Source organism: Stegostoma tigrinum, chromosome 6 (assembly GCF_030684315.1).
Source record: "Stegostoma tigrinum isolate sSteTig4 chromosome 6, sSteTig4.hap1, whole genome shotgun sequence".
Taxonomy (NCBI): domain Eukaryota; kingdom Metazoa; phylum Chordata; class Chondrichthyes; order Orectolobiformes; family Stegostomatidae; genus Stegostoma; species Stegostoma tigrinum.
This window is the reverse complement of record NC_081359.1, coordinates 113,874,638-113,893,350: the sequence shown is the minus strand read 5'-3', so window position 1 is coordinate 113,893,350 and position 18,713 is coordinate 113,874,638. Positions and strand designations below refer to the sequence as shown.

Sequence of the window (18,713 nt, the reverse complement as noted above, 5' to 3'; positions counted from 1 at the left end):
AGTCCTTCTTCACAACCTGTGCCAGTAACCTGGCGTCGAACACTTGATCAGCAGGTGCCTGCATGGAGGGTCCTTTCAAACACGGAAGCCAAATAGAGTTTGTAAACATTGCTCTCTCAAACTGTAACTTTGAACACTATTTGAATAAAGAACTGCCTACGCGGTTTATAAATCCTGACTTTCGGGACCAGATTGAAAACAGATTTTCCTTCCTGACTGCCGCCTATGGCCCTTTCCTTCCATGGAAGCTGAACTTCCTCTAGCTTGCCTGCAATTTACAAAAAGAACAGAAATTAGAAACAGTTACATGTTATTTTTTGGACACTGACACAGTCACCAGTGCACCAGATTAGCCCACGATATCACAGGGTACCTGAGGCATCATACGCACTGAGCTGCTCCATATTTAACACTGGGTGGTGTTGCTGGGAGAAGCCAATTTGTACCTATTTCACCCATACCTACCACCCCCACAATGTTTTCAGGAAGACATCCTCTTCCAATTTGCCCTTTCCTAGATTGAAAACAATACCCTCAGAACCACCCTTCCAGCTCCCCAACTCACCCTCCCATCGCCCCCATTTCCCCTCTACATCCTTCTCGCCCTCCTATTCTCCTCCATCACGTCCCTCACCCTATTCCCACATCCCCAGTCACACCAAGTTCCCTTCACCTACCTTTGATTGTACCTGTTGCAATTATTGCTTCAGCTGTTCCCCCATAACCCCCAGAAACAATACTGGTCTCATTCAGATTTGGGCCTGACACCATCACCTGCTGAAGGTCCTGGACACAGAGAAAGGAAGACTTTACATTACAGCATAACATGGTCACAGTCATAGTCAAAACCAGCAGAAAGCCATCATGCACAGAGCTCAGCCACATGGTGCACATTCCCAGCTACCCCTAGAACTGACTCCATACTCACAAGGGGTCTCATCCGATATCACTGGAAAGCATGGAGATGGTTTGTAGAAAGCATGAAAGACAGATGCACTGAGAGTACTGCGTAGTCAATGCACAGGCAAGTTTCTCTCATTTCAGATCAAAGCTCATCTTCAGTTTAAGCCAAACTCAGATACAATTCAGGATAAACTCTGAGACTGAGTATTAACAGTTTGAAAGAACAAAAACTTAAATATTGCGAAAAGGAGATGAGAAGGTGACACATTTTATCTTGCACTCATCCAAACAAGGACACAAGCAACAGACTTGGGGAAAAAAATATACAGTAGGAGGGTGCTCATTCACTGGGCTATCATTGGCCTGGAGCTATTTCAAGAACAGTTAACTATCAATCTTTATTCTCAGATCAGGTGGGTGGATTCTGATTGGTTAGGGTGCTGTCAACGGTATGCAGCATCAATTGGCTATATCTGTGACCCTTTTTTTCAGAAGCTGCACAGTAAGTGAAAGATAATAAAATGTGAGGCTGGATGAACACAGCAGGCCAAGCAGCATCTCAGGAGCACAAAAGCTGACGTTTCGGGCCTAGACCCTTCATCAGAGAGGGGGATGGGGGGAGGGAACTGGAATAAATAGGGAGAGAGGGGGAGGCGGACCGAAGATGGAGAGTAAAGAAGATAGGTGGAGAAGGTGTGGGTGAGGAGGTAGGGAGGGGATAGGTCAGTCCAGGGAAGACGGACAGGTCAAGGAGGTGGGATGAGGTTAGTAGGTAGCTGGGGGTGCGGCTTGGGGTGGGAGGAAGGGATGGGTGAGAGGAAGAACCGGTTAGGGAGGCAGACACAGGTTGGACTGGTTTTGGGATGCAGTGGGTGGGGGGGAAGAGCTGGGCTGGTTGTGTAGTGCAGTGGGGGGAGGGGATGAACTGGGCTGGTTTAGGGATGCAGTGGGGGAAGGGGAGATTTTGAAACTGGTGAAGTCCACATTGATACCATATGGCTGCAGGGTTCCCAGGCGGAATATGAGTTGCTGTTCCTGCAACCTTCGGGTGGCATCATTGTGGCAGTGCAGGAGGCCCATGATGGACATGTCATCAAGAGAATGGGAGGGGGAGTGGAAATGGTTTGCGACTGGGAGGTGCAGTTGTTTGTTGCGAACTGAGCGGAGGTGTTCTGCAAAGCGGTCCCCAAGCCTCCGCTTGGTTTCCCCAATGTAGAGAAAGCCGCACCGGGTACAGTGGATGCAGTATACCACATTGGCAGATGTGCAGGTGAACCTCTGCTTAATGTGGAATGTCATCTTGGGGCCTGGGATGGGGGTGAGGGAGGAGGTGTGGGGACAAGTATAGCATTTCCTGCGGTTGCAGGGGAAGGTGCCGGGTGTGGTGGGGTTGGAGGGCAGTGTGGAGCGAACAAGGGAGTCACGGAGAGAGTGGTCTCTCCGGAAAGCAGACAGGGGTGGGGATGGAAAAATGTCTTGGGTGGTGGGGTCGGATTGTAAATGGCGGAAGTGTCGGAGGATAATGCGTTGTATCCGGAGGTTGGTAGGGTGGTGTGTGAGAACGAGGGGGATCCTCTTGGGGCGGTTGTGGCGGGGGCGGGGTGTGAGGGATGTGTCGCGGGAAACGCGGGAGACGCGGTCAAGGGCGTTCTCAATCACCGTGGGGGGGAAGTTGCGGTCCTTAAAGAACTTGGACATTTGGAATGTGCGGGAGTGGAATGTCTTATCGTGGGAGCAGATGCGGCGGAGGCGGAGGAATTGGGAATAGGGGATGGAATTTTTGCAGGAGGGTGGGTGGGAGGAGGTGTATTCTAGGTAGCTGTGGGAGTCGGTGGGCTTGAAATGGACATCAGTTACAAGCTGGTTGCCTGAGATGGAGACTGAGAGGTCCAGGAAGGTGAGGGATGTGCTGGAGATGGCCCAGGTGAACTGAAGGTTGGGGTGGAAGGTGTTGGTGAAGTGGATGAACTGTTCGAGCTCCTCTGGGGAGCAAGAGGCGGCGCCGATACAGTCATCAATGTACCGGAGGAAGAGGTGGGGTTTGGGGCCTGTGTAGGTGCGGAAGATGGACTGTTCCACGTAACCGACAAAGAGGCAGGCATAGCTGGGGCCCATGCGGGTGCCCATGGCCACCCCCTTAGTCTGTAGGAAGTGGGAGGAGTCAAAAGAGAAGTTGTTGAGTGTGAGGACGAGTTCCGCTAGGCGGATGAGAGTGTCGGTGGAGGGGGCCTGGTCGGGCCTGCGGGACAGGAAGAAGCGGAGGGCCTTGAGGCCATCTCCATGCGGAATGCAGGTGTACAGGGACTGGACGTCCATGGTGAATATGAGGTGTTGGGGGCCAGGGAATTGGAAGTCCTGGAGGAGGTGGATCCTTTTGTCCACAGTAGGTAGCTTGCTGAGAATTCATACACAATCTGTAGCACAGGCGGATCCATCACAGTGTGGGTCTGACAATGAATTCCAGTGTAACTCTTAGCACAGTCTGGATTATTGAATAGATGATGTCCAATCAGAGAATCACATCTAATGGCAGATTTACTTTCTAGAGGCTGGCATGTACAGGCTGGTTGAACACGACCAGTGTGAGTGGTCAACAGGATGTGTTGGTAACCATTGGAATGTACTGTGTATACACCTGGCATCACACTGGCACTGAAACTCATATCACATTGCTCATTTATGTGGCTAGCAAAACAACTTCCTGGCTTGACAGCAACATCGTGTAAGTGGAGAAAATCCCCTGTGGATGTAGTGCACAGTAACAGCATGCAGCAACCAGCTTTATTAGTTGTTTAAATTCTGAGATGCTGCCTCCTGCAGGATAACCTGAGATATACAGGGCACTGTTCAGGGTCAACAAAGATCTGACATCCTCAACCAGCGTGGACTGGCAAGCTTCAGCAAGTCTATTCACCACCAAATAGAAATCACATTAAATAATCCAGACTTTGCTGCATCTCGATACCAACTGGTCCAATCAAACAGCAGCCTCTCTTCACACTGTCTACAATGGTGTCGCCTTTTTCAAGGCTTGTTTCTTGTGTCCTAGTTCTGATGATTGCAAGATTAAAAACTTCAACTTCTAGCCTCCTTTAGCAGCTTGTTCTACATTGAACTCACTGTAAGGGATTGCTATACATTTCATGCATACATTTATAGGAGGGTAATACCCCCAACGGAGGGGCTGAGTTAAGCCTGGGTGCTGGGAATGGTTTTGTGGAAAATACTTTGCTCCACTGACAGACAAATAGTTTTTGAACCATGCAGTGGCTGACACTGATCCAACACATCCTGTTGAGCAAGCTAGGAGGTAACAGTACCTGCTCCAAACCATCATCTTCTGGTAAACCGGCTGTGTCACCATTGCTGTTTATGGCAATTTCCATCGTGGCAGCTTTTCCCATGATCCCGTCTGTCATTGTTCAGGTCTGTTGGATAACAGAAAAATTTACCAGCTCCACATACAAAATGTTAAAGATCCTTTGATACAGGGAGCATTGCCCAGATCCTGGCCAACATCACTCCCCACTGGATCTGCAGTCTATTATCATTTGTGGAATCAGAGTGTGCACCAAATAGTAGCCAGATTCGCTGACACAACATGGGTAAGGAATAGGCTGAGTCCCAGGAAACACAGAGTAATGATAATAGATATTTTTCAGGTTGGAGGAAATTTGTCGTCGAGTTTCCCAGAGGTTGGTATTGACACCCTGGTTTTTTTCTGTTCCATATTAAGATCCCTTGGTACGCAAGAGACAATTAAAGATTGCAGACAACACAAAACGTGGAAGAATTGTGAACTCTGAGGAGCATGCCAAACACTGAAAAGGAGTTTAACAAGCTGGTGCAGACGTGGAGGAGTGGGAGATAATGCACTTTAGCAGGAAGAACATGGAGAAACAGTAGGGTATGTAGGAGCAGAAAGACCTGGATGTATATTTGCATAAGTGATAAAGTGGCAGGACAAGCTCAGACAGCAGTTAATAATGGATAGTTTTCTGGACTTCATAAATAGGGGCATAGAGTACAAGAGCAAGGAGGTGATGAACTTATATGAAACACCAGTTATTCTTATTTATAGTAGGAACTGCAGATGCTGGAGAATCTGAGATAACAAGGTGTAGAGCTGGATGAACACAGCAGGCCAAGCAGCATCAGAGGAGCAGGAAAGCTGACATTTTGAGCCTAGACCCTTCTTCAGAAACGGGGGAGGGGAAGGGGGTTCTGAAATAGATAGGGAGAGAGGGGGAGGTGGATTGAAGATAGATAGAGGACAAGATAGGCAGAGAAGAAATAAAGAGATCCACTGAGTGATAATGGGAACTGCAGATGCTGGAGAATCCAAGATAACAAAGTGTGGAGCTGGATGAACACAGCTGGCCAAGCAGCATCTCAGGAGCACAAAAGCTGACGTTTCAGGCCTAGACCCTTCATCTGATGAAGGGTCTAGGCCCAAAACGTCAGCTTTTGTGCTCCTGAGATGCTGCTTGGCCTGCTGTATTCATCCAGCTCCACACTTTGTTATAAAGAGATCCACTGAGGTTATTTTTCCAGAAGGACGAGGGTAACTTCTTCAGGGTAGGCATCCTTATACCTTGTTATCTCAGATTCTCCAGCATCTGCAGTTCCTACTCTCTCTGAAACAATTTTAACCCCACTGCGAAGCCTCTTCTAAGGATGCTTTGTCCTGGAGTTACATCCGTCCAGGCAAGTGGGGAGTATTCCAGCACTCTCCTGACTTGTGCCTTGTAGATGGTGGACAGGCTCTGGGGTTTCAGGTGATGAGTTACTCACCACAGTATCCCTAGCCTCTGAACTGCTTTTGCAGCCACGGTATTTATATGACGAGACCAGTGAGTTTCTGGTCACTGGTAACCCCCCAGGATGTTGATAGTGGGGAAATGTCAAGGGCTGGGGGTTAGATTGTCTCTTATTTAAGATGGTCATTGCCTGGCATTTATCTAATGCAAATGTTACTTGCCATTTGTCAGCCCTAGTCCAAACACTATCCAGATCATGCTGCATTTAAATACAGACTGCTTCAGTATCTGAGGAGGCACGAATGATGCTAAACATTGTGCATACATTGGCAAACGTCCCTACTTCTGACCTAATGATAGAGAGAAGGTCATGGATGAAACAGCTGAAGGTGGTTAAATTTAGGACACTATCCTGAGGAACTGCTGCAGAGATGTCCTGGAGCTGGGATGATTAACCTCTCACAACCACAACCACACCATCTTCCTATGTGTCAGGTATGACTCCAACTACTAGAGAATTTGCTCCCAATACCCATTGATTCCAGTGTTACCAGAGCTCCTTGATGCCACATGCAGTCGAATGTAGCCTTGATGTCAAGGGCTGTCACTCTTGCCTCATCCTCTGCAATTCAGCTCTTTTGTCTATGTTTGAACGAAGGCTGGAATGAGGTCAGGAGCTGAGTGGGTCTGGTATAAACCAAACTGGGCGTCACCGAGCAGGTTATTGCTGAGCAGGTGCTGCTTGCTAGCACAGTCGATTGATGGGGCTGTAATTGGCCAGTCTGGATTTGTCCTGTTTTTTACCATACATGGTAGGTGCCAGTGTTGTAACTGTACTGGAACAGCTTGGCTAGGGGAGTGGCAGGTTCTGGAATACAAGTCTTCCATACTGTTGCCAGACTGTTATCAGGGCCCATAACCTTTGCAGTATCCAGTGCCACCAAGCGTCTTGATGCAGTATCGCCTGGAGTGAATCAAATTGGCTGAAGACTGGTATCTGTGATGCTGGGGAGCTCTAGAGGAGGCCGAGATGGATCATCCACTCAGCATCTCTGGCTGTGAATACTTCTGTAAATGAAAGAAGAGAGCAGAGGTGCAGGGAAGTGAAGAGGCAAACAATGATTGAAGTGTGACAGGAAGGGGTAGAAACTGCATGTAGCAGAAAATAGAACCCGAGTAATAATTGGCAAAATAAAACAAAGCTTAAGGCTCTTTATCTGAATACGCTCAGCTTTTTAACGAGATAGATGACCTAATGGCACAAATGGTAATAAATGAATATGACCTGATTTCTATTACAGAGGCATGGTCGTAAGGTGACGAAGACTGGAAACACAATATTCAAAGGTATTCAACGTTTAGAAAAAATAGGCAAAAAGGAAAAGGAGGCGAGGTAACATTGTTAATAAGGATGGCATCAGTACAGGGGTGAGCTGTGATGTAGATGCAATAAATCATAATGTGGAGTCAGCTCAGATGGAAATCAGGAATAGCACTGGAAGGAAATCACTGGTGAAATTCATCTACAAGACCTGAGGAGGTGCCTCACAAAGTATAAATCAGGAAATAATGGAGGCACATAGGAAAATTACTGTGGCTCTTCTTACACACAGGGCCAAGTAGCTTATTCTGTTTCCTTTTCTTATGTTCCTCCTGTTTCCTATGTTTTTTCCCTCTAATTATCATGGCTGATTTTAATAGGTATATTAACTGGACAAATCCATTAGGTAAGTGTAACAGGGAAGATGAATCTGTAGAGTTCATCAGAGATTATTTCTTTGAGCTGTACATTGTAACATCCACCCAGAAGAGAGTACTTTGATTTGGTAATGAACAAATGAAAAAGTACAGCACAGAAACAGGACCTTCAGCCTCCAAGACCATCATGCCCTAATTAATCTAAAAGCAAATCTGCCATTTTTTGATCTGTATCCCTTTATTTCCTCCCTATTCATGTACCCATCTAGGTGCCTCTTAAATGTCTTCAATGTTTCTCCTTCCACCACCTCCTCTGGCAGTGCATTCCAGACTGCTACCACTCTCTGCGTGAAAAATTTCCCTCACACATCTCCTTTTAACTTTCCCTCTCTCACCTTGAACCTGTGCCCACTTATAATTGAAACTTCAACCCTTGAAAAAAGCCTCTAACTATTTACCCTATCTAAGCCTCCCATTGTTTTGTAGAGCTCTATCAGGTCTCCTCTCAGCCTTCATCTTTCCAGTGAAAACAATCCTAGTCTTTTTAACCTTTCCTCATAGTGAATGCCCTTGAGACCAGACAACATCCTGGTGAACTTTCACTGTACCCTCTCCAAAGCTTCCACGTCTTTCTGGTAGCGTGGTGACCAAAACTGCACACAATACTCCAAACGCAGCATAACAAGGGTTTTATATCGCTGCAACATGGTTTGTCAATGCTTGTACTCCTTGCCCTGGGCGATGAAGGCAAGCATGCCATATGCCTTCTTAATCACCTTGGCCACCTGTGTTGCTACTTTTAGGGAACTTGGGCCTGCACGCCCAGATCCATCTGTATGTTAATGTTCCTAAGGGTTCTGCCATCCACAACATAATTCACACCTAAATTTGATCCTCCAAAATGCATCACCTCACATTTGTCTGGATTAAACACAATTTGCCATTTCTGTGCCCAAGTTGCCAATCCATCATCCTGTTGTATCCTTTCACAATTATCAGCAACTCAACCGATCCTCATGTCATCTGCAAACTTACTAATCAGACCACCCATATTTTCCTCCAGATCATTTGCATATACAAATGTGTAATGAGGTAGGATTAATAAGAGATCCTCCAGAGGGTAGTGATCATAAAATTATAGAATTTCAAATTCAGTTTGAGGGAGACCAACTTGGATCACAAACCAGGATCCTCTACTTAAATAAGGACAATGACAGAGGTATGAAGAAAGTGCTGGCTAAAGCAGCCTCGGAAAACAGGCTGATGAGAAGGTCAGTGATGAGCAGTGGCAGCCATTTAAACAGAAGTTTCATTACTCACAGCGATACTTTATTTCAATCAAAAAGAAGGAGTTGATGAGATGGATGAACCACCCCCCACCCATGGTTGACAAAGTGGCCAAGGAGAGTGTCCTTGAGGCATACGAAATGGCAAAAACAAATGGTAGACCAGAGGGTTGGGTTTCTTTTAAGGAACCAGCTCAGAAGCTAATAAAAAGGGAGAAAATTGATTTTGAAAGCAAGTTAACATGAAATATAAAATCATAGAGTTATAGAGTCATATAGACCCTTTGGCCCAACACATCCATGCCAACCACGTTCCCAAACTGAACTAGTCCCATCAGCAACAGCTTGTACAGTATATAAACAGAAAGTGACTAAAGTCAGTGTGGGACACGTGGAGGATACAACTTGGGATTTACTAATGGGGAACAACGAAATGGCAGATAATTTAAAGCCATATTTTGAGTCAGTCTTCACAGTACAGAACGCTATACACATCCCAAAGGTGGCAAGAATCAAAAAGCTGACAATTATTTAAACAAGGGGGGGGGGGGCTCCAAAACAGTGCAGCCCAAAGCGATCTGTGTGCTCCTGCGTGAAATACTAAAAGTTAGCATGCAAGTACAGCAAATCATTTTGACAATGACATTTTGGCCTTTACTACAAGGGAATTGGGAGTTTAAAAATAAGGAAGTCTTGTTACAGATCAGCCACGACCTTATTGAATGTTAGAGCAGGCTCAAGAGGGGCAAGTGTTCTACTTTTGTTCTTTGTTCATATGTTACAACTGTACAGGGCGTGTACATCTCAATCAGGTCACCTCTCTTCCTCCTTCTCTCCAGAGAGAAAAGTCCATAAGACCATAAGACATAGGAGTGGAAGTAAGGCCATTCAGCCCATCAAGTCCACTCCGCCGTTTAAATCATGGCGGATGGGCATTTCAACACCACTTCCCTGCACTCTCCCCGCAGCCCTTGATTCCTTCTGAGATCAAGAATTTGTTGATCTCTGCCTTGAAGGCATCCAACGTCCCGGCCTCCACTGCACTCCGTGGCAATGAATTCCACAGGCCCACCACTCTCTGGTTGAAGAAATGTTGTCTCATTTCTGTTATAAATTTACCCTATCTAATTTTAAGGCTGTGCCCAGGGGTCCTAGTCTCTCCGCCTAACAGAAACAACTTCCTAGCGTCCACCTCTTCTAAACCATACATTATCTTGTAAGTTTCTATTAGATCTCCCCTCAACCTTCTAAACTTTAATGAATACAATCCCAGGATCCTTAGCCGTTCCTCATATGTTAAACCTACCATTCCAGGGATCATCCGTGTGAATCTCCGCTGGACACGCTCCGGGGCTAGTATGTCCTTCCTCGGGTCTGGGGCCCAAAATTGGACACTATTCTCAATGGGGCCTAACTAGACCTTTATAAAGTCTCAAAAGCACCTCGCTGCTTTTATATTCCAACCCTCTTGAGATAAACGACAACTTAACATTCACCTTCTTAATTAATTACGGACTCTACCTGCAAGTTAACCTTTAGAGAATCTTGGACCAACACTCCCAGATCCCTTTGCACTTCTGATTTGCAAATTTTCTCACCATTTAGAAAGTCCGAGCTCAGTCAACCTCTCCTCGTAAGACAAGCCCTCCAGTCCAGGCAGCATCCTGGTAAACCTCCTTTGCATCCTCTCCAAAGCCTCCACATCTTTCCTATAATAGAGCAACCAGAACTGGACACAATATTCCAAGTGTGGTCTCACAAGGGTTTTGTAGAGCTGCAGCAAAACCTCGCAGCTCTAAAACTCGATCCTCCTGTTAATGAAAGCCAGAACACCATATGCTTTCTTAACAACCTTATCCACTTGGGTGGCAACTTTGAGGGAGCTATGCACTTGAACACCAAGATCCCGCTGTTCCCCCACACTGCCCAGAATGCTGCCTTTAATCCTACATTCAGCATTTAAGTTCGACCTTCCAAAATGCATCACTTTGCATTTATCCAGGTTGAACTCCACCTGCCATTTCTCAGCCCAGCTCTGCATTCTGTCAATGTCTCGCTGAAGCCTGCAATAGCCCTCGATACGATCAACGGCACATCCAACCTTTGTGTCATCAGCAAACGTACTAACCCACCCCTCAACCTCCTCATCCAAGTCATTTATAAAAACTACAAAGAGCAGAGGCCAAAGAACAGAGCCCTGTGGGACACCACTCAGCACTGACCTCCAGGCAGAATATTCACCAAATACAACCACTCTCTGCCTCCCGTCAGCCAACCAATTCTGAATCCAGACAGCCAAATCACCCTATATCCCATACCTCCTGACTTTATGAATTGTTTTCATTTCAGATTTCCAGCATCAAAAACAGGTCAGACTATTAGAATTCAGGAGAACAAAGGATGCTCTTGTTGAAAAATACAATATTCTAAGGGGGCTTGACAAGTAGATGTTGAGAAGATGTTTCCTCTGACGGGGGAAATCTTGAACCAAGAGATACAGATACAGAATAAGGAAATGCTCATTTAAAAGTGAGATGTGAAGACATTTCTTCTCTCATAGGGTAGCAAACATCTGGAATTCTCTATCCCAGAGAGTTATGGAGGCTAAATCATTGAAATAATTCAACAAGGTAGTAAATAATTTTTGAAATATTAGGGAGTTCTGTGCTACGAGGAACTGGCACCAACAAGGAATCAAGGCTTGGGAAAGAAAAGCCATGACCTTAGAGAAAGGTGAAGCAGCCGTGAGGGGCCGAATGGCTTAATCCTGCTCCTTTCTTGTAAGTGGATGAGAAAGCCAGAGGCCTGGATTCATACTCCTGAGAAACAAGTTCATTTCGCATGAGGAAATTTTGACTTAATTTTCTAGTTTCACGATGAACCTTACATGGTCATTAATTGTTGTAACCCCTCACCTGGTACACTACATCCTTTAGGGAAGGAAAACTGCTGTTTCTCACCTCAGCTGAACCACACGTGGCTCCTAAACCAAGGCAATGTGGCTGACTCTTATCCTCCCTCTAAAAAAGTGCCACAAGATACACAGTTACATTGAAGTACCGTGTGAATGGATTAGCTGCTGTGGAGTTTGGAGAGGGAGACAAGCGGGCATTATAAATTCACAGACGATGGGAGAGAACATGATTGCAGAGACAGAGAGACACAGCAACTGACAGTGTAAATGGAGAAGGTTTCACTCTGCATTCAGTTCCAGTTCACTGCCAAGACTTGTTGTCTACAGCCCTACAGAGAACCAATTACCCCACTCAACACCAATGTTCCCCACCCCTCCCCCAACCCTGCCTGAGGCAGTGCCACCACACCCCCCCCGCTGACTCACTCATGCAGGCTGTACTGGATTAGAAACTGAACCCTCCCAGAGTTTACCGGTCTCAGTAACAGTGCCAAAGGGAAAATTCAATCATCACTTAGTGCTGATAGAAAGCAAAGTGATTGGACAATGGAAAATTCATACAGAATCCACAGGAAGTCCACTGCTGTTTACAGAGGGGTCCCCTGTGTGGCGGAAGGGTGGGTCAGTATTTACAGGGTGTCCCTGAGGGAGAGACTGTCTGTACATACAGGAGTTCCAGGGAGCAGAGGTAGTGGGTCAGTATTTAGACAGAGTTACAGGGTATTTCTCCTTACGCACCAGAAACAACTGCTGCACCAGGTCAATCTTTGGCAGAATCAGGGAATCACAGGGTTCCAGGTTCAACCTCTCAAGATCTGTGTGATACGCATCATATTCCAATCTGAAATGGACAACATTGGGTTAGATACAGAGTAAAGCTCCCTCTACACAGATCCCATCAAACATTCATAGGGTATGTACAGCACAGGGTGAGGCACAAAGTAAGCTCCCACTACACTGTCCCCATGGTTATCCAATCCCAGCAGTAGCAGGAACTGAACAACCCATCGGCCCTCTGCCCAAACAGTAACTGTGCTACAGTAGGTTTACAGTCGCCTGCGAAATTTGACAATCATTAACTAATAAGGAACTCCGGTTACTGCAACTGTTGCCTGATCTGATGAAACAGGTTGAAACATGCCCCAGCAACATAATCAGACCCCTGCTCACACAGAGAATTAATCTCCTTGATCAGTAAATCTGTCACAGCCACACCTCCCACAGGCCTGCCTAGAATCCACTTCATCGAGGGCCCATGCAGTGTGGGCCCAAAAGACTGTGCAGCCCACATGCACAAACTGAAAGCAGATGAAGCATGTGAAACTTCTACTATAACTCATTAATGAGTAGTGGGTTTGAAAAACAGCCCAGGCAGTTGAGGGAGGGCCAGTTGTCAGGGGGTCAGCGCTGAAGGGGCGCCGCACTGTCGGAGGGTCAGTGCTGAGGGAGCGCCGCACTGTCGGAGGGTCAGTGCTGAGGGAGCGCCGCACTGTCGGAGGGTCAGTGCTGAGGGAGCGCCGCACTGTCGGAGGGTCAGTGCTGAGGGAGCGCCGCACTGTCGGAGGGTCAGTGCTGAGGGAGCGCCGCACTGTCGGAGGGTCAGTGCTGAGGGAGCGCCGCACTGTCGGAGGGACAGTGCTGAGGGAGCGCCGCACTGTCGGAGGGTCAGTGCTGAGTGAGCGGGCACTGTCGGAGGGTCAGCGCTGAAGGGGCACCGCACTGTCGGAGGGTCAGCGCTGAAGGGGCACCGCACTGTCGGAGGGTCAGCGCTGAGGGAGCGCAGCACTGTCGGAGGGTCAGCGCTGAGGGAGCGCCGCACTGTCGGAGGGTCAGTGCTGAGGGAGCGCCGCACTGTCGGAGGGTCAGTGCTGAGGGAGCGCCGCACTGTCGGAGGGTCAGTGCTGAGGGAGCGCCGCACTGTCGGAGGGTCAGTGCTGAGGGAGCGCCGCACTGTCGGAGGGTCAGTGCTGAGGGAGCGCCGCACTGTCGGAGGGACAGTGCTGAGGGAGCGCCGCACTGTCGGAGGGTCAGTGCTGAGTGAGCGGGCACTGTCGGAGGGTCAGCGCTGAAGGGGCACCGCACTGTCGGAGGGTCAGCGCTGAAGGGGCACCGCACTGTCGGAGGGTCAGCGCTGAGGGAGCGCAGCACTGTCGGAGGGTCAGCGCTGAGGGAGCGCCGCACTGTCGGAGGGTCAGCGCTGAGGGAGCGCCGCACTGTCGGAGGGTCAGTGCTGAGGGAGCGCCGCACTGTCGGAGGGTCAGCGCTGAGGGAGCGCCGCACTGTCGGAGGGTCAGTGCTGAGGGAGCGCCGCACTGTCGGAGGGACAGTGCTGAGGGAGCGCCGCACTGTCGGAGGGTCAGTGCTGAGTGAGCGGGCACTGTCGGAGGGTCAGCACTGAAGGGGCACCGCACTGTCGGAGGGTCAGCGCTGAAGGGGCACCGCACTGTCGGAGGGTCAGCGCTGAGGGAGCGCAGCACTGTCGGAGGGTCAGCGCTGAGGGAGCGCCGCACTGTCGGAGGGTCAGCGCTGAGGGAGCGCGACATTGTCGGAGGGTCAGTGCTGAGGGAGCGCCGCACTGTCGGAGGGTCAGCGCTGAGGGAGCGCCGCACTGGCGGAGGGTCAGCGCTGAAGGGGCGCCGCACTGGCGGAGGGTCAGCGCTGAAGGGGCGCCGCACTGGCGGAGGGTCAGCGCTGAAGGGGCGCCGCACTGGCGGAGGGTCAGCGCTGAAGGGGCGCCGCACTGGCGGAGGGTCAGCGCTGAGGGAGCGCCGCACTGTCGGAGGGTCAGCGCTGAAGGGGCACCGCACTGTCGGAGGGTCAGCGCTGAGGGAGCACCGCACTGTCGGAGGGTCAGCGCTGAGGGAGCGCCGCACTGTCGGAGGGTCAGCGCTGAAGGGGCGCCGCACTGTCGGAGGGTCAGTGCTGAGGGAGCGCCGCACTGTCGGAGGGTCAGTGCTGAGGGAGCGCCGCACTGTCGGAGGGTCAGTGCTGAGGGAGCGCCGCACTGTCAGAGGGTCAGTGCTGAGGGAGCGCCGCACTGTCGGAGGGTCAGTGCTGAGAGAGCGGGCACTGTCGGAGGGTCAATGCTGAGGGAGCGCCGCACTGTCGGAGGGTCAGTGCTGAGGGAGCGCTGTCTGAGGGTCCATCTTGTGTGTTAAAAGAGGTGCAGGGACACTGACCCTGGTTTTTGACCAACATTTATCCTTCGGTCAACATCAGAAAACCAAACTGCTATACTTTGACATCATGGCTACGAGATCTTGCTGTATACCCTTCATCTGCTGCGGTTTCCATGTCCCAGGCAAGTTCCTTGCATCACAAAAGGATCTACACAAATGCAACTTTGTACTTGTTCGGGTTGCACTGGGAGGTTGGGGTCTGTAGCCTCACTGGGCTGGAGTCAGGGCCATTGGGGTGAATAGGGGGACATGCCATGCGCAGGCAGATGAGAGACAGTGGGGTGGGCAGAACAAGTGAAGGGGGTGGGCAGGGGACGGCAATGGTGAGTGGGCAGGTGCCAGGTTACTGTGAGCGACAGAGCAGACAGGGGCCAAGCAGGTGTCCGAACGTGGGAATGGATCAAACTGGTGTAGTCTGGCTCTGAAAGCACAAACAGGTTTTAGGCCAAGTTAGAACTCTACTGCAGGGGCATCAGATGGAAAAGCAAGAAGCTCCTGCGCTTTCCTCTACCCCCTCCCAAAGCTTCCTGCATGCATTGCAGACTTACCTCCTTCTGGCAGGTGCCCAGGCTCTGATAGCAGCTGTACTGCTCGCTACATCGTACTCTCATCAATTCACGGCCTTTCTTTTCCCCAAGAACTCTCTCTCTCTCTCTCTCTCTCTGCCTCTGTTTCACACACACAGTCCCTGGCCTCACACCAACACACACGCACAAAGCCACGTCACCAGGCAGGACTCGCAGCTTTACAGCAGGAGCAGGAGCTTGAGCAGCAGGAGGAGGAGCAGGAGCAGGAGGAGCAGGAGCAGGAGGAGCAGGAGCAGGAGGAGGACAACATTTCTCCACCGACATCAATAAAGCAGCCAAACCGAGCCCACAATCTCCTGTGACAAAGGAATGTTAAACACGTAATGTGGAGTGTAGGACCGATCCTTCCAGGGAAATCTCCGAGAACACCCCATCCCCGTGCAGCAAGGTTACTGAGGCCCAACCCCATGACACAGCAAGATCCCAGAGACACCCTCCCCCGGCACACACAGTGAGATCCTAGAGACAGCCCCCACTCACACAGCAACATCCCAGAGACAGCCGCCACTCACACAGCAAGATCCCGGAGACAGCCCACACACACACAGCAAGATCCCAGAGATAGACCCCACACACAGCAAGATCCCAGAGACAGACCCCACACACAGCAAGATCCCAGAGACAGCCCACATATACAGCAAGGTCCCGGACAGCCCACACACACAGCAAGATCCCGGAGACAGCTCCCACACAGAAAGATCCCAGAGATACCCTCCACACACCAAGACAACCCATGGGGAGGCAATGTCTCAGTTACGGAGACCTGGGATCAAATCCTGGCATGGCAGATGGTGAAATTTGAATCCAATTAAACAAAAAATCTGGAATTAAGAGTCTAATGATGACTGTGAATCCATTGCGGAGTGTCGGAAAAACCCACCTGGTTCACTCATGTCCTTGAGGGAATCCTTACCTGGTCTGGCCTACATGTGACTCCAGACCCACAGCAATGTGGTTGGCTCTTAACTTTCTGCTGGGCAATTAGGGATGGACAATAAATTCTGCCTGGCCAGCAATGCCCTCGTCCCCTGAAGGAATTAAAGAAAAGATCCCAGACACACACCCCCAACACAGCAAGATCCCAGAGACAACCCCCAACACAGCAAGATCCCAGAGACACTGCCCCAACACAGCAAGATCCCAGAGACACCGCCCCAACACAGCAAGATCCCAGAGACACCGCCCCAACACAGCAAGATCCCAGAGACACCGCCCCAACACAGCAAGATCCCAAGATTCACAACAAACAACTGCACCTCCCAGTCGCGAACCATTTCAACTCTCCTTCCCATTCTTTAGATGACATGTCCATCATGGGCCTCCTGCAGTGCCACAACGATGCCACCCGAAGGTTGCAAGAACAGCAACTCCTATTCCGCTTGGGAACCCTGCAGCCATATGGTATCAATGTGGATTTCACAAGCTTCAAAATCTCCCCTCCCCCCACTGCATCCCAAAATCAGCCCAGTTCATCCCCGTCTCCCTAACCTGTTCTTCCTCTCACCTATCCCCTCCGCCCACCTCAAACCCCATCTCCATCTCCTACCTCCTCACCTCATCCTGCCCCCTTGATGGGTTTTTCCGACAATCAGCAATGGAATGATGGTCATCATCCGTCCTCCCTGGACTGACCTATCCCCTTCCGAACTCCCCACATACACTCACCTTCACTGGCTCTATCCCCGCCTCTTTGACCAGTCTGTCTCCTCTCCACCTATCTTCTCCTCTAACCATCTCCTATCCGCCTCCCTCTCTCTCCCTATTTATTTCAGTATCCCCTTCCCCCTGACCTCCTCATTTCTGAAGAAGGGTCTCGGCCCGAAACATCAGCTTTCCTGCTCCTCTGATGCTGCTTGGCCTGCTATGTTCATCCAGCTCTACACCTTGTTATCTAAGATCCCAGAGACACTTCCCCAACACAGCAAGATCCCAAAAATAACCTGCTCCAAACACATCAAGATCTCAGATATATTCCACCCCCCCACCCCCCTGCAACACCAAGATCCCTGAGAACATCCTGCCTTGTGCAGCAAAATGAAAGAAATCCCCAGAGTGTGGTCCCGGAGATCACACTGCAGGAGGAATCGGTTATACTTTAACAATCACAGAACAGGGTTTGTAGTTTGAAAGGGATTTTTGGGACTGGACAATATCCACTGAAGTTTGGAATCAAACCTTAGTGAAATACATTGCAGAGGAGTGACTACAGTCAGCATTATTTCTGAACTCAAGACATATTGACCACCACAAACCAACAGCCAATGAGCAGAACCATGCAACACCCCCAAGCTCCAGAACCAAGTACCACACTGGCAAGACCCAGGGCAGCGGCAGCACAACAAAGGGGCGGGGGCACACGGAGTGCCAGGCAAAGCTGACAATCTCTGGAAGATAACAAAGTGTGAAGCTGGATGAACACAGCAGGCCCAGCAGCATCTCAGGAGCACAAAAGCTGACGTTTTGGGCATAGACCCTTCATCAGAGAGGGGGATGGGGAGAGGGAACTGGAATAAATAGGGAGAGAGGGGGAGGCGGACCGAAGATGGAGAGTAAAGAAGATAGGTGGAGAGAGTATAGGTGGGGAGGTAGGGAGGGGATAGGTCAGTCCAGGGAAGACGGACAGGTCAAGGAGGTGGGATGAGGTTAGTAGGTAGGAGATAGAGGTGCGGCTTGAGGTCGGAGGAAGGGATGGGTGAGGGGAAGAACAGGTTAGGGAGGCAGAGACAGGCTGGGCTGGTTTTGGGATGCGGTGGAGGGAGGGGACGAGCTGGGCTGGTTTTGGGATGCAGTGGGGGAAGGGGAGATTTTGAAGCTGGTGAAGTCCACATTGATACCATTGGGCTGCAGGGTTCCCAAGCGGAATATGAGTTGCTGTTCCTGCAACCTTAGGGTGGCATCATTGTGGCACTGCAGGAGGCCCATGATGGACATGTCATCTAAAGAATGGGAGAGGGAGTTGAAATGGTTCGCGACTGGGAGGTGCAGTAGTTTATTGCGAACCGAGCGGAAGTGTTCTGCAAAGCAGTCCCCAAGCCTCCGCTTGGTTTCTCCAATGTAGGGGTAGCCACACCGGGTACCACTGCATCCCAAAACCAGCACAGCCTGTCTCTGCCTCCCTAAACTGTTCCACCTCTCACCCATCCCTTCTTCCCACCCCAAGCCACACCTCCATTTCCTACCTACTAACCTCATCCCACCTCCTTGACCTGTCTGTCTTCCCTGGACTGACCTATCCCCTCCCTACCTCCCCACCTATACTCTCCTCTCCACCTATCTTCTTTTCTCTCCATCTTTGGCCCACCTCCCCCTCTCTCCCTATTTATTCCAGAACCCTCACCCCATCCCCCTCTCTGAAGAAGGGTCTAGGCCTGAAACGTCAGCTTTTG

General features: G+C 49.9%; 1 protein-coding gene across 3 annotated transcripts in view; it reads right to left on the bottom strand.

Annotated features, from left to right (window-relative positions):
* Positions 1–18,713, bottom strand: part of LOC125453609 (arfaptin-2-like) — a 48,773-nt gene that overhangs the window by 18,544 nt on the left and 11,516 nt on the right. For 2 of the 3 annotated variants that reach the window (XM_059646903.1, XM_059646904.1), the window contains exons 2-4: positions 12,300–12,402; positions 4,224–4,331; positions 678–786 (exon numbers count right to left, since the gene is read on the bottom strand). In XM_059646903.1, coding sequence (XP_059502886.1) covers positions 678–786; positions 4,224–4,322 — 208 coding nt within the window. In that variant the 5' untranslated portion in view covers positions 4,323–4,331; positions 12,300–12,402. Of the gene's footprint in view, positions 1–677; positions 787–4,223; positions 4,332–12,299; positions 12,403–15,288; positions 15,485–18,713 lie in introns of those variants that run through there. The other variant, XM_059646902.1, reaches the window with a different exon arrangement.